Raw genomic sequence first — 27,958 nt, 5'->3', positions numbered from 1 at the left:
TCCACATCCACATCACTGAAAAACATACTCCAGAGCCATACTCCGGAAAAGAATGTGACACACATGCAGAAAAGAAGAAAGAAACAGGTTTTATTCTTGGGACACCAAAGTCTTGTTACAGAATCTAGCTGCATTCCCCCTGACTGGTTTTGCCTGCACAAGGATGGATTTTAACAGGGTAGGGCACCAGATACAGACCAGGAGACCATCACGGGAGGTAAGTAACCATTTACAATGAGTCAGAGTACACAGCAAGTATAACTCAGAGATTTTCCAGGGACCAGTCCACCCTGCCAGGTGATCTTATTTCCTAGAAAAGGCACTTCCGGGACCGGAGTTGGTGCAGGAGAGATGGACACAGCAGGAGGAACTACCGGGAGAGAGGGAGGGAGATGCTTCCCAATTTAGCCCATTATGTCACGATGGGGCAGTGGTTGAGAACAGGCAAGTTATTTTCAGTGTATCAGAAGCAGCAGCAAAGACTGCCTGCATGGTCCGAGGCTGGCACAGAGCCCCGGCTCCCATGGGAAGGGCTGCCAGGGCTGTGGCCAGCCACGGTGGCAGGAAGGAGCAGCATGGCAGGCATGGCCCACCTGGAGACTGGTGCAGGAGGCAAGTGGATGGGAAGGGGGAAGGCAAACTGGGTGACCTCATTCTGTCCATTCCTTCTTGATGGACAGGTTCCACTCCCAGGTGAGATGGTCATGCTTGTCATCATCCGTGAAGAAGGACTTGTTGTGATAAGTGCCTCGAGCCAGCATACCCTTAGGAGCCTCCTCAACAGGTGTCAGGAACTCGTACTCCTCTGGCCGTGGCCCGTAACTGCCAACCATAAATGTGGCTTTGTCCACTAGGAGAAAACAATCCACACAGGATAAGCCCCTCACGTAGGGAATGATAAAGGAGAGAAGAAGCCACAAGCATGAGCCACGATCACAGACAGAAAGGAGATAGTAGGGAGAGAAAGGAATGATCTGTGTCAGCAAAGGGAACAGAATCAGCAGAAAAAGTGAGTTAGTGAAACACAAGGACAGCTGAAAGGATAAATGGATAGACAGGCAACTCAGTCCGCACCCTCCCACATGCATGAGCTGCTGGAAGAGAGTGGGTACACCCAGCATTTGGCTCAAGATGTCTCTTGATCCCCCACTAACTTCTCTTTTCTAGCGAGAAGACACCATTTACGTGTGCTGAACAGGACATTGGAGCCTTAGAGGTGGTTGCATGCAAAAATGCACGTGGGATGTGTGTGTGCAAAATGGGACTTCCCTCTCTCTGCCTTGCCCAGGCAGGGCAGCACTGCACAAAGTGGAGAGGTCATGGGCAAACACAGGGCTCTGCAGATAGCAGGAAGCTTTGTAGAGCAGCTCTGAATTTTACCAAGTGAATCTGGAAGAGCTTTCAGGGGGTGGGAAGCTTCACATGGGCTGAGCAACTCTACAGGGGACAGGGGGGAGGTGAAAAGTTCTGCATGGCAAGGAAATCTGTGGCAAGCACTGTCTAAACAGAGTCTCTGGGGACTTTGCTGCTGCAGACAGTGGTGTAGCATACAGATACTAGAGCTGGCTCATACTGAGTTCGCATAGGAACAGGAAATAGTTGTCCTGGGTGATGCAGAGTGCAGGCTAATGCACTCTGCTGAGAGGTCTCGCCTCCTACGTGGCGGCACAGCAGGAGCCCTTGGGGCCAAGGGAGGCTCTATCCCAGCCCAGAGCTGCAGGAACATGGTGGTAGGAACACTGGTGTGCAGGGTACAAAGGTCTCTTACCCTTCACCCCTGTCCGGTAGGTGTGCTGCACATATTTCAGTCCCGACACAATATCCCTGTTTACCTGAAAGAAGTGACCAGAAGTAAGTATCAAGGGAAGGGTTTTGGTTCTGTATCTGCTGGTTTTCCCTTTCCTTAGAGACATACCCATCCTGGCATCCTACACTACTACTCTCAAAGGCTCAGCACAGGACACATTGTAGGGAGTCCTTATATGACTTCTCCACAGGCACGTGGAGACCTACAGCATCCTATGTACATCTTCTGCACTTCCCCATCCTTTCCCTGACTTTGAAGATGACTGGAGCACATCAGTCAGCTTTACAAGATGGGCTGATGATGACAAAGAGAAGTGAAGCAGGGAGTTCCAGTTAATAATTTCCATACTGAAAACCAGATATGGGTGACTAGAGTCATCCCTCCAGCACAAATTGGTGGGCAAGATTAGCTGAGCACTCCCAACTGCCCTCTAAGCTATGTGGGGAGCTGACAAGTTTCTCCTCAAGAGACAAAGGAACAGTTTTGTCCATAATCTCTCCTCACGTTTCCCATGGATAGCTTGGATGTATCCCTTGCTGTCCCCCTCCAGCATACACTGCCTCCCCACAGCACTACTCAATCTGGAAACAAGACAGGCAGATCCTTTTACATCCCAGAGGAGAATTCACATGGTGCCAGCTTTCACCATGCTTGGGACTGAGGGAGGGAGTTGGAATAACTTGTCTGGCTCCAGGTATCTCCTGTCAACAGGGCTCAGACACAGATGGAAAAATTTCATAGCACAAAGGAGAGCTGGAGGTGTCTCTGGGGACAAAGTCATCTCTGAGACAGCAACCAAGCCTCAGAGAAGAACGGAAAATTTTCCTACAGAACTGATAACATTAATAGTTTCTCTCCTCCATTTCATAACTATCCTCCATCCCTTTTTGCCTTCTCTGCCAAAGCCAGCTTTGCCTACAGTAAATATGAGGGGATGATCACTTCAACGCCGGATGCCACACTGCAGCGTGGCCAAGTTTCATTTTCAGCAGGAAACAAAAGTAGTGTCTGACACACTGGTTAATGAGAGAGGGAGAGAAGTGAGCCCATTTGGGTATATCATGACTTAGAACTACTCTGGTATCATCAGCCAAATACTACAGTATTAAATCGTTTTTATGCATACACAAAGCCCAGCAATGCACACTGAACCAGTACTTCATGGAAAGCCATTATCTCCTACTCCTCCCTATCCATTCCCACTCTGTGTAAAGTAAAGATTTTCTGGTGGCTGAAAAGCCAAACCAAACTCAGCCCAAACTACCCATCTGACTTCCAAACCACTTGTTCCCTACTGCGAGTGGACAGAAAGCAATTTTCTCCAACAGGAGAGCAAGCCGAAGCAATTCCCTGGAAAGACCTGGTCCCTTGTTGGGTAGAATGACACCTAAAGCTATGGAGTCTTTACAAGGGCCCAGGCTTTGGGCAGGCATGCTGCCCGGCTCTAATTATCTGATAGACTACCAGTGACTGGCCTCAGCAACTGATGAGAAGCAACCAGAAGGAAAACTACTCACTCTGAAGTGGATCTTAACTCTGTATTCCACTCCTTCCTTTAATATGAAGGTCTCTTTCTTGAGTGCTTCAAGGTCACCTGTAAGGAGAGGATCAAGCTGTTAGCTAGAGGTGTCACAGCGAGAAGAGACCGCGCACAGTGGGATGGGCCTGGAATTCATGTCAGAGATAAGCACCCCTTCAAAAGACAGCACACCCGCAAAATGAATATATGGAGGTCTGTATAAGCAATTGCACTGTGAGAGCACATACACAGAAATGCCTGGGCATACATATGTGACTGCATCCACATCTATAAAGATAATGACTAAACAGATACAGGTCTGGGCACATATACACAAAGACATTTATGCGCAGACTCGTTATTGGGCATCTGCAGAAGTGTGTGCATTCTTTTTCCATGCCCAGCCCAGACTGGGGCAAGCTGAGCATGTTTCGCAGCTTCTGCCCAGCTTGTGAGGGTGCCTGAGCTCTGCAGGGCTCTGCGCGGTTTTGGGTGAACAGGAAGCCTCTCCACTCCTCCGGGCCCAGCTTCCTCTCTCTGCAGAAAAGCCCATATAAGGTGAAGCCTGGTTCTCTCCCCATGTCCCCAAGAGCCGGAACTGCAATATTGCTTGGTTCTGAAGTTTCAAAACAGCTCTTTACCCGAATGCATGCACATGCCTTGTGCTTGTGAGGTCTCATTGAAAGGAAGTAGGAAAAGAAGCCAGGAGAAACCCAGGAGCTCCTAGACCCTTGACACTCTCAGTTACATCTCTTTTTCATATGTGTATACCTTAAAATAAGAAAAAAGGCTAAGATGCCCTCAGAATTCCTCTAAAACCCCACTGTAGCATCCCAAGGACAAACTCCCTTTCAACTTGAAGCATGCCAGGGCCTTTGCTTTTTCCCTTTTGTGCCCAAGGACAGAATCTCTGCCTACCTGTAAGGTCCATAGTGATCGGTCCTGGAGCAGAGTCACATACCAGGGTGAGTCGAGTGACCACCACATTGGGAGCTGTTGGATCTGCAGGTAGGAAAGCCAAGAGGAAGCTGTCAGCTTGCAAAATTAAATGCAGGGGGTGGGGAACGACACTGAAGAAATGGGGTTGCTTTCCCACACAGAAACTGCACTTCATGAAACACCCAGTAACACCAGGCTTCTCTTAGCACAACAGGACCATGCATCTACCGCAGTCCTTAAACATAGACGCCTCCAGCCTCCATCCCAATACCTAGAGGAGGTTCTTCCACTACAGGAGGCTCCCCTCTTAAGATCACTCTGAGCAGCAAAGCTGTTTTTCAGTATAGGCTGGTCCCCTCATGAGTCCTCCAAGGCCCACACACCTCTCACCACAAGTCCCTTTCCAGTGCCAGCACTCCCTAGTAACCTTACACCTAACACTCAGTGCATTTTCCCTGCCTCCTTTACATGCATCTCTCCACCTGCCCATCCCCAGTCCTCCAGAAGGTCAAATGTGCCTGGTCAAATAAGCTCCTCCTTCTCTGAGGCCACCTTGCCCCATCCCCACAGCACACAATTGTGATGCATCTCCCCAGTCCCTTCCTACCAGCATGCCCCAGCCTACCTACTACCACAGGTCCATCTCCCAGCAGAGACTTCTTGTACTTAGCGAGGCTTTCATCATCCTTGTCCAACTCTTGCAACTCCTGCAGTGTTTTCTGGGGAGGAGGTTTGTAGTTCAGTTTCCCATCCAGCTCATCATCATCTTCCTCCACATGAGGTTCTTGGGTCTTCTCAGTCATGGTCACTTGGTCTGGGTAACAGAGGAGGGGGCAGTCAATGGGATTGCTTCACAAGGGGGTAGCGTCCCTGGGGATACTTGTTCTGGGCACAGTATGGTTCAGTTCCCTGGTCAGGCAGGCACCTGCCCCGTGCTGAACACAGCGGGATCGTTACAGGCAAATGGCGACAGTGATCAGCTGCAATCCCAACACTGCCGTGCTGATATTCTGGCTCGAACACAATCCCCCTCTGCCCCCACTCCTCTCCCTGCAGGCACCACGCGCACACGCAGACCTACACCATTCTTCCCTTCCGAGGAGGGGGTGCGGGAGCGGAGGCTGAAACCGGAGTGATTTACAGCCACTCTGCAGCACGGTTGCTGGCCAGCAACCCTGCAGTTACAAGCCACCATACAAGGTTTCAGTGCTTGCCAGCTATCTTGCACAAAGAGCCACTGCCACGCACAGACATGAATAAAGCCGAGGCCGGAGGTTTCATTCACCCTCTCATAAAGGGTTAAAAGCCACAGTCAGGCAGCATTTCACATAAAGATCAAAATACCTGACAGCAACTCCCTTATATTAGCAAGTTAGCCGAAGACCTCAAGGAAACACACCCGCTACAGCCTATCTATCGGCATTCACAGTGCTTGCTCCCAGAAACAGGTCACTTCACACACCGATAAGGTCTCCTTCCCGCTGAGGAAGGAAGCTCAATGATGACCGCAGCCAGCCTGGCTGCAGAGTAGCCCTGCGTACCTGCGCTGCATCAGTGGGGCTTCTAGGAAGGGAGAGGCAGGACAGCTGGAGCCCGCAGCCACACAGCCAGCATGGCTGGAACACACGGCACTGGATGTAGGAGGGCAACGAAGCTGCTTGGGTGGCATCCCAAATGGGACTCAGAGTGGGGAGAGAGAAACTGATCGGCAGCCAGGCAGACGGCAGGGAATGGGGAACAGGGGACAAAGGCAGGAGAGGTGAGCAGTGCTGTGCCAGGTCCCCCTTAGTCAGCTGCCTGCCTTGCAGAGCCAGCAGCACGGTCCTAGCCACCTTCCCGCTCTTCAGAGAAAGGCTTTAAAACAGAGCAGTGCCCTGGTGCAGTGGTGGTTGTCGTAAATGGCCAAGCCATTCCTTGCTGTTTGGTAACAAGGATATTTGGTCAAGCTACACAGACCATTCAGTTCACTTCAGCTTATCCTTACATTAACTCCTTCTCAGAGGTTGCCCCTGCTAAAAATTCCCCTTTTGCCTGCTTATTTGCAATTTCCCAAGCAAGCCTTTATCCCTCTCCACAGCTGTGAACTTAACATTTGCCCCTGCTCCCAAAAGTTAAATTGGGAGCTACCAGGATAGTTTTCTCATTCATCAAAACAGAATGGAAATACAAAATATATACGTGCAACCATTCAGGGTGAACCAGCAAGTGGAATCACACAGCAATGAGTAATATGCAGACCTCTCAGCGCAATTTCAGTGGACAAAAAAAAACTATCAAGGAGGGCTATCTTGGCATGTTACAAAGTGACCGAGCAGCACAGGAACAAGACTCAGTCCAGCATGCTGATGGGCAACAGCCCTGATGCAAGACTACTTTGCAATGGCACTTTGTGGTGAGTCAAGAACTAGTGCAGAGCAAGCAGCTGGGAAATAAAAGGTGATCCCGACTCAAATGGACAGGAAAGAAAGCACATCCCAGCAGCTGGATAACCTTGGCTGAGTTCATGCCTTGCCCTAGGAGTGTGAAGGACCTACATACCACAGGAAAGGTCCTTGAGCTTGTCCCCATGAAGAAGGAAACTAGAAGCTCCCTCATGAAAGCAATGATTGCTCATGTCCCACTGCTCTGCAGCCCTGGCACAGTCACCTCACAAAGCCTCGCAAACCCCCTCAGTGCCATCCCACACTCGGCACAGGAAGAGGACATGATGATCCACGGCAGCCACCACCAAGTCTTGCCTTCCACTTGGGCTCCAGTTGCAGATCTGAGTCATTTCCACTCTCCTGAGCTCTCTCATGCATCTGCCACTACTACCGCCACAGAGCAGAGCTGCGTGTATACCCCCATCCTCCACAGGGAGGTTTTGTGGTTTATCACAGGAGAGGGAGAGACCCAGGCAATGGAGAGAGAGATCTCTGGCCACACACAGAGAAAAGGCAGAGTCATGGCTGGACCAGCTGATTGTTCCCCATCCCTCAGACCTTCCCTTTGCATCACATATGCCTCAGAGACTTTCTCTGCCAGCCCATGGGGGCGGCTCACTTGAGGGGGCATGCTTTTAGGCTCTGAAAACCTCCCAGGGAGGTGGACAGGCAGCCTGCTCTGCAAACAGAAAAAAACCCACTGGGGAATAGCACCAGCCATGCTGTCTGGGCTGAACAACCCTGGGCTCACATGCCTCTCAGGATGGCACCGATCAGACCCAATTCTGGCATTTCTCCCCAAGTTGTAGACCTGACCCTGCCTTCCTGCCAAATTCCCAGGGAGGAGGTGACCAAGAGGAAAGCTCACATCTCAGCTGCCCCTACCTCTACTTGCTCCAGCTCTGGGACTTGTCCCCTCTGCAACCTAAGATACGCTACTGGGCTCAAGCACCAGCACTTCCCCAGACTGAGCATGTCAGTACCCAACAGTCAGGGGCCCTGGGGTACTTTATCACTGTCAGGCCAGAGGCTGGGTTAAGATGGAGACCCTCAAGGCCTCACGCCACAATCCTCATTAAAAATGAGAAAATTAACCCCATAAATGCTCTATGCAAGAAGAAATTTGGGTGATTTGTGCCCTGCCCTGGCACATTTTATGTCCCTTCCTGCAGCCCCAAGCCACAGTTGTGCATCACCTGCACCTCTGAAGCCTGGCAGCACCCACAAAGCAGCAGGGAGAGGGGCAGGAGCAGCACTAGGGACCCCCTGCTAGAGAGGGAGGTGGCTGCAGGAGGCAAAGGAGGAATCATGCCCTGCTGAGGGGTGCCAGAATCTCTCAGCTGGGCTTTGCCTACGCCGGGGGTGGCTGCCCTGCACCTGCAGCAGGAACGGGCAGGAGACATGGTGGATGGTGGCACCTCCTTGCCCCTCCATGCTGCCACGGGGCATAAAGAGAGATATCACTGGGGTAACATTTTATTTGCTCTCCTTCTGTGCATCAAATTCACTCCCCCAAACCACCCCCGATCAAGGGCTTATATCCAGGAAGCGGGTTTGGCAGGGAGGAAGCAATTTTCCGCGATAGGAGCGAAACACACCGACCCCACCAGCGTCCCCGGCCTCCCCATCCCACCCCCCCTGGGGTGCGAGGGCAGAAAGGGAGCCCAGTGCCCAGCCACCCCGGGGGACCGCCAGGTACCCCTCTGCAGGGATACACTAGTCGTCACCCCGCAGGGCCCCTCCCGCCACAACGGGGGCTGCCTCCCCTCCCTCTGCCCCTCCACCCCATCGCAGCGCGGAGTCCGACTTCCCCCTCGGATGCAGGCAGGGCCCTGCCCGTCTCCCCGGGCAAGGCTGGGCAACAGAGGCAGCCGCCGGGAGCAAAGGCGCAAAGTTGGGCGGCACCAGGGGAGAACGAGCCGGGGGTGAGCCCGCTCCTGTCCCCCTGCTCGGGTCCCCCCGTCCCCCCCTCGCCGGGGCTCGCACTCACCGGCTGCGCGGCGCCTGCGGCCGGGGTCCTCCTCCGCTCTCAGCGCTCAGCTTTGAGCTTTGGCAGTTGGAGCAGGAAGGAAGTTGGTGAAGAGAGAAAAAAAAAAATAACACTCAACACGCAAAAAAAAAAAAAAAAAAAAAAAAAGGCGCAGCCGGCACCGCCACCACCAGCCCGCTCGCAGAGGCAGCCCTGCGCGGCCCCGCATGCTGCAGCGCTCCGCCGCCCGCCTGCCCCGCTTTGTCTGCGCGCCCGCCCGCCCGGCGCTGCGCTCCTTTTGCGCAGAGGTGCGCAGGGCTTTGTCTGGGGGGCTGAGGCCGGCCCCAGAGATGCGGGACTCCGCGTTCTCGATGCATCCTGCTGTGACGGCAAGCTGGGTGGTGGTGGGGGTGTCCTTTTTTTCAGCCCCTGGCTTCTATTTTGTTTATCTTCCTGGTGTAATTAAGGTCGATTTCAAAAGCTGGCCCTGATTTATGTTGATTAAAATAAGTGGAGAATCAGGTTGAGTGCATTCCTGCATAGATGGGGGGAGTGCAAGCGGGGGTCATAGCAGATGTACCTCATTTTTCCTGGTGCTACCTGCTGTTCTTAATCAGTGAATTGTCCCTAACTCCCAGCCATTTTCACAAAAGCAGTTTCAAAGATCAACTACCTCAGGAAGAACAAGGTCTCGTTTCCTAGGGATGCTTAAATGATCAGAAAGATTTTTACACCACTTCCCCTCTGAAATATCAGCAGATTTTCTTTTTGTTTTCCACTCATGGAGTGCCCACGTAGTTTTTCAGTCACATAAATCCTTCACACACACAATCCTCAGTGCAGAATTGAAGAACAAATTAGAACATTGGTCTGCAACCAACAATTCTGGATCTGCAATGAGTGATAGACTGCTCTTAATGCATTTGCAGAAGCAAAATAAGCAACGCAAATCTATTGTCAATGAGCTTCAATTCACTGCCCTGGATCTGCATGTCCATTAGAGAACATTTATTGTACCTGAATTTTTAAAGGTTGCAAACAACTGAGTGAGAGGTCTCTCCTTCAGGGATGGACAGATCTCAGACGAGAAGGGCTGATTTTCCCAGCTTACCATTGCTTTCATTTAGGCTATGGGTGGCACTTTGATTCTGACCTCATGCATTTTAAGGGACAAACAGATATGTCTGGCTGGCAGTGGATTTCCATTTAGCAGGGGCTGTAGAAACATTTTAAGCCTCCATGAATTAGCTTCACTGCAAAGAGAAATTATTTTTTTTTTCCTGCTGCTCTTTTCCACTCCTACGCTCACCCTCCCTGTGGGCCAGCACAAAAGAACTGAGCTGAATACAGCACTGAGCTGAGTTTAAAACATACCTGGCAAAAATATGTAAGCAAATGCACGACCATATACCAGTGAGTTTTAAACCCAGATAGGTTTCCCAATCCTTGTTCACAGTGACCAAATGTGGCTAAATCCTTGTGCCAGCACAAGGGAAGAAGATGTGTGGGGTAGGGATGGGGAAAGGACATAGCAAATGCTTTCAATGGCAGTGCCACATTATGGTGGCTCAAATTGTTCACGTGAACAGTCCTGGTCTGGGAAAGGTGTGAAGAGCTGGGTGTGTTAATTATGGGGAGCTTTGAGGAAATGGTCTTGTTAAGAAGCCACTGCGTCTTGTACATTAACTTCTTTTCTTGGTTCCTGTGCTGTCTGGACTAACGCTCTGACTTCAGTAGACTTCCTAATTTGTACTGGGAGACCAGAACACCCTTTTGGCAGGGAGGATGTGTGGGCTGAGGTTACCAACAAGCTTATGGTTTGGCTTTAAATTTCCTTGGGTTTAGTGGCTATGTACAGAGACAACAGTGCAATCATAACTCTAGCATTATTATGATCATTTTTGCTGGAGGACAGCAGGGTTTAGCTTTCTTTCTTTTTTTTTAAGTTGGAGATAAATACCAGGCTGCCTGTGTCTTTGTGTCGCTATTTGTACACTATTTCTAAACGCGTGTGAGCATACATCAAGACCAGTAGATCCACAAATGTGCACAGAAGTATAAGGTTGTATAGCTGTGTGCCACCATAGGTATGTACACTCAGCCTATACTGGCATGTCTGCCTAGCATGCAGGAGAAGCAGATTTTACTCCTGTATTAGAAATTAGCCAGTATGTAATCACGGACGAATCACGTCATTGCTCTGTGCTTCATCTTCCTATTGGTGACAGGGGTGAGAAGGAGCTGTAGATGTTGGATATGCACCATGCTGAGCAGATGGGAGCTTAGAAGCCAGGTACCATCCTTTGGGTCAGCATATCCAACATCCTGCTGGGGAACCACATCACTGTTCTGCTGGAAGAAAGGCAGATTTTGAACCACATTGGAGCAGAACATCACTGAAGGCAAATCCCTACCCATATTTCATCTCCGACAAACTGATGCCATGCAATGAAGATCATCTCTTGGCAGACGTTGTCCAAGCCCAGCCAATTCTTATGTCTGTGACAGAAGGAGGCAAGGAAGGCAGCTAGAGTGTACCTGCCTTATTGCAAAGGAAATGATAGCATTTCAAATGTATAATTAGTTGGAAAAAAATATTTTCTACTTAAAATATTATTATTATTAGATTTTATTTACTTTGGCACCACTGACCACAATTAGTTGTGCAATTAGTTGACCACACTAATACATGCAATCAACCCCTAGTCTAAATTTACGTCAAATAAATAGCCAAAACCTTATGTAAATTTTTAAATGCACATCCTTCAATTATACAACCTTTACTCTTAACAGTCATGTGTCTTCTGTAGCACTTTATTGGACCCAATAAATCTTGAGATTTCTTAAAAAGTCTAAGATTAAAAACATTAGGTATAGCTTCTTTTTTTTTCTATTGTGTTTGGATTACTGCCATAAGCTGTCCAGTATTTCTGGGTTTGAATTTTCTAGATTGGTGGTACGTTGCTGCTGCATGCTGCTAAATGTCATCTGCATGCTCTGCAGAAGAGGCTGTGTTTGAGGGAAGGAACTATTTTATGGTCTTCAGAAGCGACTAATTCAGGAAACCATCACCTGTTAGAATCCTTTACTTTCTCCTACTCTTTAATTCCACAACTTTCTAATTTCCCAGGCAGGGAATCAATTTTTATAACTGTAAGAGGCCCAATAGTGTAATATTTTTTTCTACTGCTCTTGCTACTGTACTGGTTTGTTTTGGAGCTTCTCATTTGCATTTGCACTGAACTCAGTACGTAATGTTACTAACTCACATTACTCTCTAATGAATAATGTTGTTGAATCCTGTCACTGTCAGGAGTTTTGCTTCCCCCTCGAGCTTTTTGCAGCCTCTGGGAACACTCGGGTGATACACTGGGAAGATGCCCTCGCGGTGGAGCAAATTCACGTCAACAGCTGCTGCAAGGTAAGCATCAGTTCTGGCTGTGGGTGTCCCCCAGGTGGATGTCCCAAGGTGAGGAGCATGGGGGAAGGTAACAGGTCAGGGAGCTCAGACACTTTCCCTGGTATATGAGGGGCATTCATTGCATCACCAGCTGCCACCCAGCTCCTTGGCAAACCCAGCACTGCCTCCTCTGTCTTCCAGTTAAGCGGGATAAACGGGGATGCAGCCTGTGAAGCATGAATAAATTGCATGTGAATGAAATGCAGGTGCAAGGTGTCCCAGGATTTGCTTTCAAAGGAAGCATCCTAAGGCTGATCCTGTTGAGCCTAGCACGCATGGTGCCCATATTCTTCCTACTCAGTGCCACTCACCCCTCTTAATGTGCTGCAAGCCGATGGGGTGGGAAGGGAGGAAAAGGATGGGAGCTAGACACAGTACCAGGCAAGGGAGACAGTATTCAGCATGGAGAGCAAGGAGGAAGCAGGCACTTTGGGGTGCAGCCACAGAACCCCTGATAAGGCTTTAGCTGGATTTCCCACACCCTGATCCCGTGGCAATCCCTTCACATCACCTGGCCACAGGAGAACTTTGAGCTGGGCGAGGAGCTGACCCTCAGAAAACGTGACTGAGTGCTCCATCTCTCCAGCTCCTCCAGAAGAGATTTCCTTGAAAGATGGAGAGAAGATTGGAGATTTAATGCTTGTCTAAGCAGCTTTCAGACCGGTTAATGTGCTAATCCCATAACCCCCGTTTCCAGCCTAAAGGTGCGTGAAGACTTCACATGTCACTTCTGGATGACTTAACTCCCCTGGGGGAGAGAGGGGAACGGCAAGATGCAGAAAGGAAAAGGATTTCATTGGGGATGAGAGAGTAGGGGCAAAACAGAGCCAGTTTCGTTCAGAGGTTAGCCTAAGAAAGGCTGACGATGGACAGAACAGCCCAGTAAACGAGAGGGAGAGCTAAGTGGGTGGAAGAGGGAGAGTGAGGGTGCAGTGCTGGGTGAGGGGAAGAAGGTCCCTGCCACCGGGGATCAGGGATGTCTTCTCTGCACCCCCTGTACTCCAGAGCCCAGCGGGGAGGAAAGCAGCTTTTGCTCTCCCTCCCTCAGTGAATGTGATGGTGGGAGACACCACCTTGCAGGGGGTGGTGTCCTAGAGAAGTCACCCACCAGAGCAGGATTTGAAAGAGGACTGGATTATTTTAGGACCTCTCAGAAAACAGGTGGTTATGTAAGGCCAAATCTCAGCCCTAAGCTGATCACTGGGCAGGGTGTTAGGAGGTATTTATCCAAGCACTCCTCCTTGTGTTGTGCCTTTCCTTCAAAACATTCAGAGCTGAAGCTGGGACTAAATTAGGAGAGCTATGCCATCCTCTCCACCTCTGCTGGACTTAGGAAATCTCCCTTGCCAGCTGCAACCCGCCTTGCTTGTGCTAAACACAGACAGACACCTTGATTTTATACTGGAATTCATGGCTCCATGTTAGGCTGTGTCCAGGCTCCTGCTAGCTCTTAGGTGCCTTATGTGCCTTCGAGCTTTAGCCTTGGCAGTGCTCAGGGCATGCTGCTTGCTGCTACATAACCTCTCTCTGAAGCCATGAGGCAGTAATTATCAGCATCTCTGTGGCAACATTTTTCCTTTATTGCACTTGTGCTGTTCCCATATTGTTGCTGTCATGGCCCTGCCCCTGCAAACCCCCCACAGCATTACTGTGGTGGATTCTCATGGAAAGCAATGATGTGAGAATTGCCCCTTCTCCCTCTCCTTCTTTATCTCATTTTGTAAGCCTTAGTACATAGAAAAGAAAAACAAATATGGTGCTCAACAAAGCAGATAACAGCTATTTAAGTTCTCAGTAAATATTATCCAATAATATATATTCACAGAAGCTTAACAGCAGTGAATGTGCAACACGCATTCTCTTCTCAGAGCTAACAGAATCACAAACAGGAATAGGCATTAGGGAGTTTAAGTGGGTCCTGATGAAAAGTACATGCTGCTAAAGGAAAGCATGGCAAGAAATCATCATCCTCAACATTTTCATTGTCATCAGCTGCTGCACTGTAGAAAGACCTCAGAGGAAGATGCTTCTATGGGATCCCATCATTGTACTGCCCAGCTGGCCACTGGGGAAAATTTCCCCTTTTATTTTCTCTCTTTACTCCTTCTTTAGTTTATTTTTTCTCTAGAAATAACTTTCACCATTACAATCAAAGTATGCCATCTGCTATGGACGCCACAAATAAATCTTTGTGTATATGAAAATGTCAGGGCATCCTTTGCACAACATGCGTCCGCTTAGTGTGCAATACCAGCTTCTAAACAGTTCATTTAGTCTAGGATGTGTGTATGATGCTTGACTGGACCCCAGAAGTGGGCTCCAGTTCCAGGTTCTTGGCACAGAAATATCCTTAGGGGCCTCCCAGTAAAAGGTTCTAATTCACTTTATTGAGGTGTGTAGCTCCACTGGAAAGCAACAGTGTAGAGGCTCTAAATTAAAAGAAAGGTTGGAATCTGCCAGTGAAAGGCCATAAAAGAACTCCATTAAAACATTAAACTCTATGCATTTGCAAGACCCTGAGGGAAGAACAGAAGGCTTATTACCTGGCAATATACCTGAGCAATAAAATGAGAAAACTTTTAAAAAAAAGGTATTCACATTTTCATCCCCTGGCTTTTCCCCTGCCACAGTTATTTCCACCAGGGATCTGCTATTGCATGGCAGCTAGAGCATTTAGTATCCGTGTGCCTGGGAGGCGAGCAGCCACCCAAGAGACAAGATAATGGAGCAGGAAGAGCTGCCTCCTCTGTCCATTAGTTGAATGTTCCCAAGGAGAGTGCAAGATGCTCCCCAGAAGCAATCATTTCTGTTTGAAAGCCTCAGCTGTTACATGAAAAAAAAATGTAATAACGGTGGCAAAGAGCTGAACTGAATGAGATTGCACAGTGGTGTTTTTATTTAGTAGGAGGAGGAAAGAAAAGTATGTCTGTAGCATGGTGTGAAAGCCATGGGAAGAGATGTGTCCCCTTAAGAAGAAGAAAGAAACATTTTACCAAAATGTTTTAGAAGAGCCTTTCTTTATTGGGCTGCTGGTTGCCAAGGAGAAAGAATTGATCGTTCAGAAAAAAAGATGAAAAAGGAGCTGTCAGGAAAGAAGACATCTGGAGCTGACTTGTGTACAGTTTCTTCTTCTTAGCCCAGTGACAATGAATCATTTGCTTCACTGTTTTAAACCGAATAAAGCTCTGGAATTATCTGATTTCCATTTAAATACAAACACCCTCTTGCAGTCTCTTTTTTTTTTTTAAACAAGGCAGTGTTACTTCTCTGTTTAGTTCAATGTGTGATCATTTGAGTGAGTGCTAGTGGATCATTTAATCACTTATAGATATATGGCATGTAATTCATAGAGAAGGAATCAATTATGGAAAAAGAAAAATCTAAGGAAGACCCTTGAGACAATACTGTGAAAACTGTGTTCTTCAGGTACATTTTTAAGAGCAACCACATGCCCTGCTTTCTGGCAGTCACACAAATAACAAGATGAACGACCCGGGTTTGATCAAAAAAAAAGGAAAAAATGTTAGGTCATGGTTCACATTATTAATGTTGAGCATGTTCTGTAAATGGCATTCAGGAGAAAATTAATCTTATAAAAGAAAAAGCATGCATTTTAATTGTGGGCAGTATGAAACAGGAAACAGAGGAAGCTTTTTAAAATGATCTAACAAACTCCATCTCATTGCAGCACTACCAACAGCCTGGATGCAGACATTAAGCAAAATTAGTGCTCACTAATGTTACTGCTTTCTCATGGGACAGCTCTGCAATGAGCAGGGGGATGCTCTTAAACAATGAATCGCAAAGCAGTTATAAAGTACTGAGCTTTCTGTGCTGCATGGCCAAGCACATCAGTCCCCACAGCAGATTTCTGGATGGCTGGGTCTCATCTGCAGGTCTATGAACTCTCTGTACTTTAGTTTCCATATTTACAAATAGAGATTATGAAAATGTAGCTCTGTGCTTTGAGGTCTGTGGGTGAAAAGTGCTATCTAAAAAAGAGAGGTTTTCCTTTTATTTATGCCAACCAGGGAAAAGTTCATGTAAGTTAATAAAATCATACCAATATAACAGTCTTGTGGTATTAGATGGTAAGGCTTGGTTATCTGTTCCAAGAAAGGCCAGGCTCACTGCTCAGAAGAAAATGTAACACTCTGGTAACTAATGAAGTGTGTGACAGGCCTCTCGGGTTTTACATCATCTGCTACAAAAAGTCCCAGCATGTCCTAAAACATTGGTGCCTGAAAGCCTGGGGCCTGTAATGATGTTCTGAGATGCACAAATTGCACACCCTTGACTAAATGAGAAAAGCAGGGACTCCATTTTTCCTGAAGAAGCCTTGGCAATGGCCATTTGGCTTGCAGACTTAGTCATGTCCCCAGTGCCACCTACTTTCTAACAGAGACAGCACCACGGCTCATAGTTCAGCTAAACTTTATGACTTGATTTATGTTTCCTCAAAGGACCCTTTTCTCCAGACTGAGCATGGAAATCTCTCTCTAGAGCCCTGGCAGTGGAAAAACAGACCTCAGCCTCTTTAACCGCTCTCCCATTGCCACAGCAGCCTCCAGGGCATGAGTGGAAATGAGAATCAAGACCAGGCTCTTCTGCAGGCTGAGCTGGAAGACACTCAACATAACTATTGTATCCAGCAGCAGGCATAGATTCCCAAAGTCAGCACACCTGGTTTATTGCAGCCTGTTACGGATGCTTAATCCTGACACCAGAATAGTGGTGTACAATTTCCTGAAGGAAGAGCAATAAAACCCTCCATGAGGATGCCTTCTTCTCTGCATCTTTGATGGACTGACTTGCATATATTCAAACAGCTAACTATCTGTGCCAGACAAAGCCCAATCCTCTATACCTGTTTCTTTTTTTTTTCCCTAGCATAAACAACAGACATCTTAGGAACATGATGGACATCAGGGAAGGAGGGTCACAGCATGTGAATCTTCTTTTGCAGGCACCTCGGTACACTGAGTTTCTCACCAAAATGCTGTTGACGTGACAACCTCACTGACCTTCTACAAGAAAAATAGACAATCTCATTCCAAATCCAGGTCCCACCACTGTTCTTCTCTTGCCAGGAATTCAGAGGCACTTGTAGGCTGCTTGTCTGCAGGAAGGAAACCAAGGTTTAAATGCAGGTACCTGGGAAATTCCCTGCTTGTTTCCAGTTATATATGTCTGTGTGGCAAGATAAAGGTCTATCAAGGCACAAAGTCTCCCAAGCACCTGGCACAAGCTTATAGAGGTATGTTTCACATGAGTTTTTGTGGCCCATGCCAGCCACAGTCCTCATCTGCTGCATCCCTGAGCCTGTGCCTCGGCTGGGATTTCCTCCCACAGTCCCATGAGCTCAGCCAGCCCCTGGAAAAGTCACTGTCTTGTAAATTTGTGTTTTCTTTATCATCCAAGTGAGCTGCTATTTCTGGTATAACTACAGTTACCATGGCTACACCAGCTCATAAATAGGGTCAGCAACCTTGGAGATGTTTTTTAAGTGATTCCTTGGAATAGGGAATAATCCGGCCAGAGGTAACAAAGCTCGTGGGTTTTCCTTTGGGGCTACAGGGGCTGCACTTCTGCTGCTGCTTGGACCCCATAGCTTCTGGTGCAGCTCTGGACTGGACTGGGTGGCAACTGATGCGGCCCAGAAAGCTTTCCTGGGGCCAGGGGAGGAAGAGCCTAGGCACGGGCAGAGAGGGGCAGGGATCAGGTACTCAGTCCCTGGGCAGAACTCACGATCAATCTGGGGTGGCAGTCAGGCACCGACACAAAGCTGGTGCCTGTCATTCTGCAACGGAGCTGTGCGTCTGCATCCTCGCAAAGCAAATGCCACCCGCTTTGTGAGGGGAAGGGAGAGAGAGAGGAGGAGAGGGGAAATGGACTGATAATCATGGGAGATAAGAAAGAACATGATAAGGGGGGACCATATAGGGAGTTTCCTGGCCAAAAAAATAGCTTCATGTGACACCATGGAAATTTTTTTCCCTCATGTCCACTTTCGTTAAAGAGAAATGAGCCAGATTTCATTGGGGAAACAGGAAAATAAAGGGGGTGTTTTGAAAACAAACAACCTGAAAGAATGTAAATTTTCTAAGGTTCAGAAAAGAGGAGTAGGAGGCTGTAGAGCTGATTTCCCCAGCAACTCTACCTACATAGAAGAAGGCAGAAGGGGAGGGGGAGCCCCTGGAAACCTGTCTGCAGCAGATGGAGGCATGGGAATGAGCAGCGGGGATGGGAGTGGAGTCTGCTGCCAGCAGGCTGCACCTCTTTATATCCACACAAGCAGGTCCCTGCCCACAGTAATCACTTCTGCTGTCAGGAGCTGCTGAGTGCAATCAATCTCTGTGCATTTGTGTACAAGCTCTAGTCATCACAGGGAAGAGACAACGCCAACATGATGCTGTCCGTGTCCTCTTTCCTGTGCCTAGTCTCTGAAAGCTGTGTGATCATCCTCAAACACATGGGAACTCTTAAGTGTGTTTGCTGCTTTTCTGCTAGATTGAAAGCCCCTCGGCTGCACTAGGATTTACTTCCCAGCTTCTGTGCCCACTCAAGGGTAGGACCTTATTGATTTTTTAAATGTAAGCTAAGAGTCTCACTGAGGGATTTATCTCATCTAACTTCAGCCATCTGAAAGGCCAGAGGCCTTGGTTGTGGGGCTTTTGCTCAGCACCAGAGCAGTGCTGGACTGGTCCCTGCTGCGCGGGTCTGTCATGTCAGAGAGAACCTATCCTTTCTTGGTCACATGCAGTTACACCCCTGGCTACTCCAAAATCCCCTCCTCCAGCCTCACCCAAAGACAAAGCCTGTCCATCACTACACAAACCCACACCTTGGCTTCCTTCTGCCCTTGCGATGCTCAGACGCTCCTAACATGGCTCCTTTCTCTAGGACCATTTTCGGCCCTGCCAGCCCTAATCTCATGTTGTGAGCTGGATGCTCAGCATGGGTAAGTAAGCAGTGCTTCACCAGAGCCAACAGACCCCAGAGGATTGTTAACCCTGTGGTTATGCCTTGAGCCAGATGGCCTACAGTCCATGACTGAGGTGCTGCTGCAGCTGAGGATGAGGATGACTTTCCAGCACCTTCTAGCAGGGCTCTGGACCTTGTCTTTTCATCCTGAGACTCCTCCCAGTTTTTCCACATCTCTGACACTGATCTCCCAGGCAGTCACAACAGGCTATTAAAACACATTGGAGATACAAAGCACCTGATAAAACAGGGGTTTTGTTGTGTTGGCGTTTGGGCTGAGGCACCAGCTCTTCCCTTTCTCAGACAGCCCCTCACAGTAGCAATGCTACTGGTACCCAGCTGTGACCTAGCTGTCACCATCAGCCCAGTGCCTCAGCTCTCAGAGGTGACAAGCCACACCGCTGGCTAGCCACCCATGTGCACCACAAAGGTTTCCCCTTCCCCTGCCATCCCATCTGCTGGATGCAGTTAAATATCCACCAGGGCCCTGCACAGCATCTCAGCAGTGTTCCCTATGACTCCCTTGTGCAGGCTCGGCCGTCTCAGCACTGGGCTGACCACGTGCACAGCTCTGTCAGGTGCATCTTGGCCTCTGCAGTACAGCTGAGAAGTTTGCTGGAAGCCTCTCCGCGGTTCACCAGCAGAGGGGAGGGACCTGGGGTGATTAGGACCAACTCCTCCCTTCCCTGCATGTGCTGCTCCCCCAGACCTTGCTGGCGCTGTGCCTGCAGAGCATTGAGGTCACAGCGCTCCCCACATGCCTCCCCCACCCCCGCTGTGCAGGTGCCCGCCCACGATTGGTGCCCTGATGTCACCTGGTGGCAGGGTATATCTGGAGGAGAAAGGACACCTCGAGACCCTTTCTATGCAGGCTGCAGAACAGGAGTTGAATGATTTGCAAGAGGAGCCCTTGGCACTGTAAGTATTTCCCAGGAGCTCAAAGCAACAACGAGGGTGGCAGGGGGATGAAAGAGGGTTGGCTGCAAAACTCGGAGGAGAGAAAAGTCCTGATAAAATCCCATGGGGGAAAAATTCAGACATTTGTGCTTGGAGAGCGTGAAGAGACCCAGTAGCTAAGACAGGGAGTTGTGCTTCTTAGTGCATCATTTTCTGTTTCCTCTAACATTATGGCAAGTGCTTCAGCAGTGGTTTGTCTCATAGATCCCTGGCTGTGTGAGCAGCTCTGCCCTTCACAGGGCTGCTTTGTTTCTCATGCCAGGCACCCTTCATTCAGAAGTCCCTAGCACCCTCTTGGCTTGTGTCCCTGGCTGGATGAGCCTGTGTGTGAGCAGCACCAGGGGTGCTCCTGAGGACCGGTCAGGACAGACAGCTGGTGCTTCCTGCTCCGGTGCCTAGCCATAAATGCAGGGCACATTGGAGGGGAGTTTATACCGTGTGATGCTGTACCTCCAGCGTTACTGAATCTCTTCTTTCGACTGGGATAGTCTTTCCAATGATCCCCACCTGGGAAGCAATTGTGGGAATATAGTTCCACTTGAAATGAGTTTCTGTCTTTTAGAGTGCATCCTCTTTCATTTGTTCTTGGTCTTAAAACTGCTGCTAGAATGAAGGGTCTGAGATTCTGTGTAAAACACACAACCAGAAAGGGCTGAACCTGTGTGGACTTTCTCCATCGCTGTGATTAGCGAGCTCAAGCAACTGAGACTGGAACTGTGAGACTCCTCACAGGCATCTTACACTGGATACAATATTACCTGAAGAAAGCCTGGCTGCAGGAATGATGCTAGTGGTTCTCATGAGGTCAAGAGCTGAGCATGCAAGAACTCCATCAAAAGGAATGAAAACAAGGGTATTTCCTCCTGGGTGCCATTTTCTCCCAGCATATCACTGCACGGAGGGCCAAGGCCCATGGGGGTTCTGTGTCTGACACCTCTGAGGCACCATAAAGAGAAGTGCACATGGAGAATCCTGTATTTTTTAAAGTTTCAGACAGGGGAAGATGAGATCCTGCACTGAATCCATCTGAAGAAGGTCAAGTGATGCATCTGCATTATTTGTCAGGGAAATTTTCCATAGAGAATCAGAGGTTAAGGAGGGGGCAGATTAAAGAGTCAGCAACTGACAGAAGTATTCAAGCCTCTTTAAGTTAAAAAAAAAAAACTAAAAGAAGGATGATTAACCTGGCCAGCAACCCAGAGGTGGGATATCTGACGCAACTGAGCTAAGCCCATTACCATGTATTAGGTATAATTATCATTCCGACGCAAGCAAAGTTCTTACCCAGAGGATTAAGTCTTGGACTGAGCAGAAATGCTGTCAGGGACAATTAGGTAACACCTTGTCAGAGGAGGGGGTACAGAAAGTGCATGGAAGAACATCTTGTTCCTCAACAGCCTTTGCATCCGCAGCAATCACCTCTCACCCAGGAACTGCAGCCCAGTGCCAGTGGCAGCAGAAGAGCTCCGACAGCCTGGAAAGCCCTGGAGTGAGGCAGCATAGCACTTGCAGAGAGCTAGAGAAGGGGACCTAGTCTTGCTGAACGTTTGTCAAGCCATCTCTTTGGTGTGGTACCAAGGACTATCCAAGTACCCAGGTATGGGGAGATGAAAGGCTGGGAAATTCCCTGGGAAGCTGCCGTGGGTGTTTCTTTTGCATCTGTGATCCTGGGGACGCCTGCCCACCCATGTCTGGCATGTGCAGGGGCAGCTGGTTCTTGAGGTATGGGAACAGGGCCATCTCCCTTGCTGTGGGACAGGGCCCTCTCCAGCATGAATGGCGACATCTTTCCTTGTGTGTGATGGCAGGTGAGTCCCACCATCTCACTAGTGGGAGGGCAGCTTGATTCCTGCTGCAAGATGGAGGCTGTTCTGTGGCATTAAGATTGCTTTCCGTCCTCTGCCCTTTCTTTTAATGATGCATGGGAGAATAGGTAGTGGGAGGTTGGTAAGGAAAAGGTCAGAATTGTCCCTTTTAGCTTCATTGAGTGCCCTTTCTTGAATTCATGCAGGTGAGAGAGAGAATGAAGTGTGACTTGGGCAGATTATTTTTCCTATCAAATCCCAGATATCAAGCAGCTGGCAGGTGGATGTGACTAATTCAGATTGGGGGAAAGGGAAACAGTAAGGACTGAGTCTTCCCATTAACTATTTCTCTATTGAGTGAAGGTCAGGGGCAAGGCATGGACTCAAGGAGCCATGAGTTGACTCTCAAAGACATTTTTGTGGAAAGACATTTTGTGGCTAAGGTACTGTGCTGGGAACTCACCTGGAGACTGATTTCAGCTGCCTCTTACAATTTTTGGATGTCAGGCCAAAGGGCTGGAAATCTGTTAGCTGGTTTGTTTCTTCTGTTGTACTTTTGGGAGTTGCCCTTGAGAGGGGAGCCAAGCATCTGGGCATGTCAGAAGAAATGAAGGTGCTTGGAAGTGGATGTGTGTCTCTTGTAGTTCAGGAGGGGTACCTCACACTGAGACAGACACCCTACTGGTGAGAACTGCTCCTGACATGGAAACATAATACTATACTTTGGGGTATTAGCAGGCATGCCATGGGGCAGTTTCACAATGCAAAGTATTTTTCTGTAGGGCATTACCATCTGAATTATTCACTGGTCCTGTGTAACAGTGAGGCACCGAATTCTCTCTTTGGTTTGGAGCCAAACTGCCTTCACCTCTCAGTTTGGCCCTAAAAAACTGTGAGTCAAAAGATTTTGTCATTCCTCCCAGCTGCCCAGGACATACCAATCACTGCACTTCCTTTCCCATTCTGTAAAAGATTAAGGTGACAGTGTCTGCCTGTCCTGGCACCATGCTGTGAGGATAAAGCTGTAAATATGGGGTGGTTGTTCAGGTGCTTCACAGATGGCAGCCAAATAAGTAACTTCTACGATTTGAGCTGGTCCCTGTGTTTGTGGGCACAGTGTGTGCTTAGGAAGCGTTGTGCTACAGGCGGGGGAATAGCATCTGTGCATCCTTCAGCTGCAGACACAACCATCTGCTGCTCCATTTGGGGCTGCTGGAACCTGTCCAGTCTCCTGCTCGGGATATTACAGCTGAGAGAGGAGCCCGACCACAAGCAACAGAAGAACTAGCATGCCTCTAGGTGCTATCATTAGGATCCATCCTAGTGCCAGCACAGACAGAAAGATGTCAGGGGTGAAGTATTCCCAGACTGCCAGAGATACAGAAACATGGCTCTTAACCTTGCATTGATGTGGAAGTGACACAGGAAGATTGCTTGGATGGTCTTTCTCCTTGCATCTCAGGCTTTACTTTCCAGCGCTCTGGCTATTTCAGGACTGTCAAAGACACAAACTGTCTTCAGACTAAGAAAAAAAATACCCATCTTTGATGGCATTTATAGTTTTGAGATTAAAAGTCCAGAGCGTCACTGCAGGTAATGTTGAGGATTAGGCCAGAGCACTATGGTGACATAATGGGATTAGCTGTTAGTACCAAATCCTGAAGTTAATTCCATCAGTGATTCCATCAGCCTGACTGCACAGGGACAAACACCTGGAGATAGGGGTTATGTAATGGTCATGGGGAAGAACGTGACTTCAAAAAGGGGAAAAAAAGTTGGCAACTATTTGTGTTCCATAAATGCATTTGGTCAGATCATTCTAGCATACTAATTAGCACAAAATTTTGATGAAGGGCTGGAAGCACCCTCTTGGGCATTGGTGAGAGTTATTGCTGTCCTCTTTGGGAAGGAAGGAAAGGTCTCTGAGTACAGCAGTTCTTCCCTCCAGGGCCAGAGAGATGTCTCCTACACAAGAATTGCTCCCTCGTAACTATTTAGCTCCTGTGGAGTGGAGCTTGTCTCAATTACAGTGTGGTGCAGAGGAGGTCAATGTATGTAATATAATGCTCAAAAATACCAAAATGGACATATCCTGGGGAAAGTTACAGGCTTTGCCCTCCTAAATCCTAAGAAATTAACTTCTGTCAAAAAGACAGTGTCCAATGCTCTTCCCTAGCCTTCTTTACAATCTTTTAAAGATACTGTGCTATTTCCCCTAAGGTCAGTATTTACAAATATGAGGCCCTAATTGGAGCTGCACTCAGACTAAGGGCCCACCTAGCACAGCATCCCACCAAGACCAGTGTCCAAAAGGTACTTCTTAGGCACAAGTATAAGAACAGGTGAAGTATATCATGATGATTCCCAAGAATAAGATATTTCTCTAAGCCCTAAGTGTAGCTTCATGGCTCCTAGTAGTCATATCCTGTCCTTAGTTCAAGTCCTTAACTCGAGTGTCCTTTGTTTGGCATCTTAATTCAAGCATGCCAGATGAAAGGCAGTGCCATCCTGCTTACTTTGTATGCATTACAATATTTCTGTATGTTTAATATCTTTATCTTTAATCCTGTCACAATTATACTTCCCATAATTCTGTCACCTGACTACTGATACCTAGAAATGATAAGCAGAGTGTTGAGTCAGTCCTTGCTATTATCTTACAGACAGAGGGATCTGAGAGAGGCGTGCACCTGCTACATACAGCAGCCCAGCAATGAGTGAGAACCCAGCCACCAGCCTCAACCCTGGAGATGCTCAAACTGGTCCCACTACACCACGCAAGGGGCCTCCCAAGTTCAAGCAGAGACAAACAAGGCAGTTCAAGAGCAAGCCTCCTAAAAAAGGAGTAAAAGGGTAAGAGCATTTTGGAAAGAAAAGAAACCATGCTAGTTGGGTGGCTCCCCACTAAGCTGGGCTCCTGCGGTATCATATTCCCTTGGGCAAGGACCCAGGAGGCTTCCCCCTGCCCCTGGTGCAATCAGCTCTCCCATCTGAAGCTGTTCCTTCTCATCTGCTGACTGCCCACACTTCTTCCCTGGCTAGGGTGCAGGGCAGCTCCCCTCTCCTGGGTGCTGGTGGTCCAAACTCACCCCTCACCTATTCTTTTCTGCCCTAGGTTTGGAGATGACATCCCAGGCATGGAGGGACTGGGCACAGGTAAGCATTGCAGGATGTTGTTGTCATGCCCTGCTTTAACACAAGTGCAGTTATGCTTCAGCACAGGAGAGGACTGTCTGGGGTGGCCTCTCTGTTTTCCTGCCCTCTCTGCAGCTCTCAGGGTCACCAGAGAAGGCTGGTACTCCCTCCACAAGCTGCCATGGTCATGCTTATGCTTACATAGACTACAAGACAGAAAGGCTATTTAGGCATGCTTCAATTTCTGAATACTTTCATTTGGCTGCAAATGTGCTTGCTTGTTTTCTGCTAATACTCTGGCTAAGAATTTCAGCAGAATGAGGTTCTCAAAGAAATGCCAAATGCTAAGCTATTAATACCAAAAATCACAGGAACTAAATCCCAGCTGGTTAAGCATTCTTGTTATCACCAGAATCCTAATTTTAAGAATTTTATGCACCTGCCTGGAATTGAGAAACACACACTGGATGAGATGTAGCCAGTCAGAACTTCTTAGGTATGAATAAAACCTGCACCTATCAATGAGTTACAGATCCTGAATGTTGTAGACCAAATCATTCAGCATCGATTTAAGACTGCATATGTCTTCAAGGAGATCACAGTTTGGTTACAGGCAGTTTATAAGAACAGGAGAAATTACATAACCAGGATGAATTTTCACACCAGTCTACATAGTCACTGAAGAGACCATAGGAAACGCTGGTTTGCTTTTGCGCAGAGAAAGATGGCACAAGATAAAATATTCCAGTCTTGTTTGGTCTGCTAGGTAGTAACAGATATGAAGAGCTCATCTGCTCATTTAACCTTCAAAGGGAGTCTCATTCTTCTTGCTCTTCCTATCTCTAATGTTTCCTGAGTAAATCAATCTTACTATTAATACAAAACAAACCCAAGAAGTGCAGTGACCAGAACCCATTTCTCTTTCTCTCTCTTTTGCAGATATCACAGTGATTTGCCCATGGGAAGCTTTCAGCCATCTGGAACTGCACGAGCTGGCCCAGTTTGGGATCATCTAAGGTGCCAGCATCTCTACTGGTGTCACCTGGTGACTCCACAGATCCCAGCATGGTCTTCATCACCTTTGCATTTATTTTTGGCCCTTACAACCACCTGCTCATGGGCAGGGTGGTTTTGTAAGAGCTAGTTATGAGAAAGTCCTTTGCAGATTAATTTGGCAAAGAAGTTATTCAGGACCCTGAACAGACCTCATGCTCCGTGTGATGAATCTACTTAAAAATGTCTTAATGCCTCCCTGTACCATATCCTGTCTTCTCCCACTGTCGTAGATCTTCGTGTGTATGGAGATAAGGGGAGGCTGTATTTGAACATTTCCCCTGGCTAACTTTTCCCCTGGTTAGCTGAGATATTGTGTGCATGGCTGTGCATGTATGTCCAGACCTAATTATATCAAGCCCATTCTTCTTGATTCTGTCCCTCTCTGACAGCTTTCTATACAAGATTTCCATGGGTATGTCCCTATGTTATCTGGACCACCACATAGTTGCTGAGAATGTATCTGTAGAGGACAGGATCAGAGTCACCAGTCCAGACGTTTTTATGTAGGAGACCCTTCCCCAGGTGTTCACCATAAGAAATCTGCTGCTAAGATTTACCTCATCAGCAAGAGGGGAAAAAGGCTTGGAAATGTTGTCTCTGCTCTACTGACCACCAGCTATGCGCCATGAGACTCTGGATGTTCTAATAATGTTAAATGAAAATGCATGTGGCTGAGATCAATGGCTAAGTGAATTAATCCTACTATTAATTCCTTTTGTGCTCCTGAGTGGTTGCAATTACGAAGAAGCAACACTCCAAATGACATTGTGCTTCCTCTCCTTCGATGGGAGGCCCCCGTGTGACACTAGCACTGTTCCCAGGCCCATGCATGAGGCATTCACTCCCCAGGACATGTTTTCTGCCTGTTAAGAAGACAGAGAATCATTACGATCTGCCACCAGACAGTGACAGCAATCCTGCCTCATCTAGCAGTAGATGGTATTGCAATGGTTGTTCCCTCTTCGCTGTATTTAGCATGGGGCAAGTCATCTTTCACCCTCCTTCCCCCCCCATCAGCAGAAAGGCTTTTCGCTTCACCCTCTGGCAACTTCAAGCTCTGGAGCTTGTCTGGACAAGCAGGCAAATGGTGGTTCCCCGGAGAGAGATAACAGCAGAGCAGGTGGGGAGGCAGGGGGAGGTTAGGATATGTATATGCAGGCAAGCACAAAGCGAATCCACTTAACCCTATTGATTTGTGTCTCCTGGTCTCTGGCAGCCTGAGTGCTGGTGAGTTGTGAGGCACTCATAAGCACTTAAATGCTCAGGGAAGGCACTGAAATTCCCTGCTGTCCTGGCATTAAGGAAGGTGGGGTTTTTTTGGAGGCAATGAGCAAGCTGTGTTGTAGCTACATAATATTCATATGAGGAGATAGCATTTTTAATCATTGCCTTTAGCTTGACAAGCCTCATTGCATAAGAACTGCCTCCCCCCATCTTATCTTTCCTATGCTGAACATGTTCCTCAGAGCAAGGAGTGGTTGTGGAGAGGAGAGAAAATCCTGCCTAAAAGATCGATCCCCACGCATAAAGCATTGCTATAAATCCATGGCTGTGCTATAGTTATCTGCTACTGTTATTCCAGAAATAAAAGCTGGCAGTTTTCATTTAAAATATAGCTTCAGCACCAAAAGCTAAAGGAAATTCCTGTTGGCAGTCCAGAGTACAGCTTTTATTATTCAGCACTCCTGCCATTAGGAACAGCAGTAAACCAATGAGCGGTTCAGAACTGCAACACAATCACAGTACAGGAGTCATGTACCATTTAGCTAATTGCGGCACACAGCTATTTCCTTGGGCAGGGGCAGTCTGTCCTTCCCCCTTACATCTAATATCTCCCGCCTTTCTCACCTTTTAAGGCTTTTCTTTTTTCCCCTAAGTGTTCTTTACGTTAATGACGTTTTATT

The 27,958-nt window shown here is 48.1% G+C and overlaps 3 protein-coding genes across 3 annotated transcripts in view; 1 reads left to right on the top strand and 2 right to left on the bottom strand.

The window, feature by feature from the left end:
• MGP (matrix Gla protein) overlaps positions 1 to 27,958 on the bottom strand; it is a 73,051-nt gene that overhangs the window by 44,398 nt on the left and 695 nt on the right. The window lies entirely within an intron of this gene.
• ARHGDIB (Rho GDP dissociation inhibitor beta) lies at positions 74 to 8,787 on the bottom strand. Its single transcript, XM_064452165.1, has 6 exons — positions 8,679 to 8,787; positions 4,891 to 5,079; positions 4,245 to 4,328; positions 3,325 to 3,401; positions 1,769 to 1,832; positions 74 to 850 (listed from the first exon to the last, which is right to left on the bottom strand). The coding sequence occupies exons 2-6, from the start codon at positions 5,066 to 5,068 to the stop codon at positions 651 to 653; spliced, it is 603 nt and encodes a 200-aa protein (XP_064308235.1). The 5' UTR covers positions 5,069 to 5,079; positions 8,679 to 8,787; the 3' UTR covers positions 74 to 650.
• PDE6H (phosphodiesterase 6H) lies at positions 24,577 to 26,072 on the top strand. The gene is made up of 3 exons (XM_009512918.2): positions 24,577 to 24,716; positions 24,979 to 25,019; positions 25,938 to 26,072. Exons 1-3 carry the CDS (start codon positions 24,577 to 24,579, stop codon positions 26,012 to 26,014), a joined length of 258 nt encoding a protein of 85 aa, XP_009511213.1. The 3' UTR covers positions 26,015 to 26,072.

This window comes from Phalacrocorax carbo, chromosome 1 (genome assembly GCF_963921805.1).
Source record: "Phalacrocorax carbo chromosome 1, bPhaCar2.1, whole genome shotgun sequence".
NCBI classification, from domain to species: Eukaryota; Metazoa; Chordata; class Aves; order Suliformes; family Phalacrocoracidae; genus Phalacrocorax; species Phalacrocorax carbo.
The sequence above is the reverse complement of the archived record's forward strand: the minus strand, read 5'-3'. Positions and strand labels throughout refer to the sequence as shown.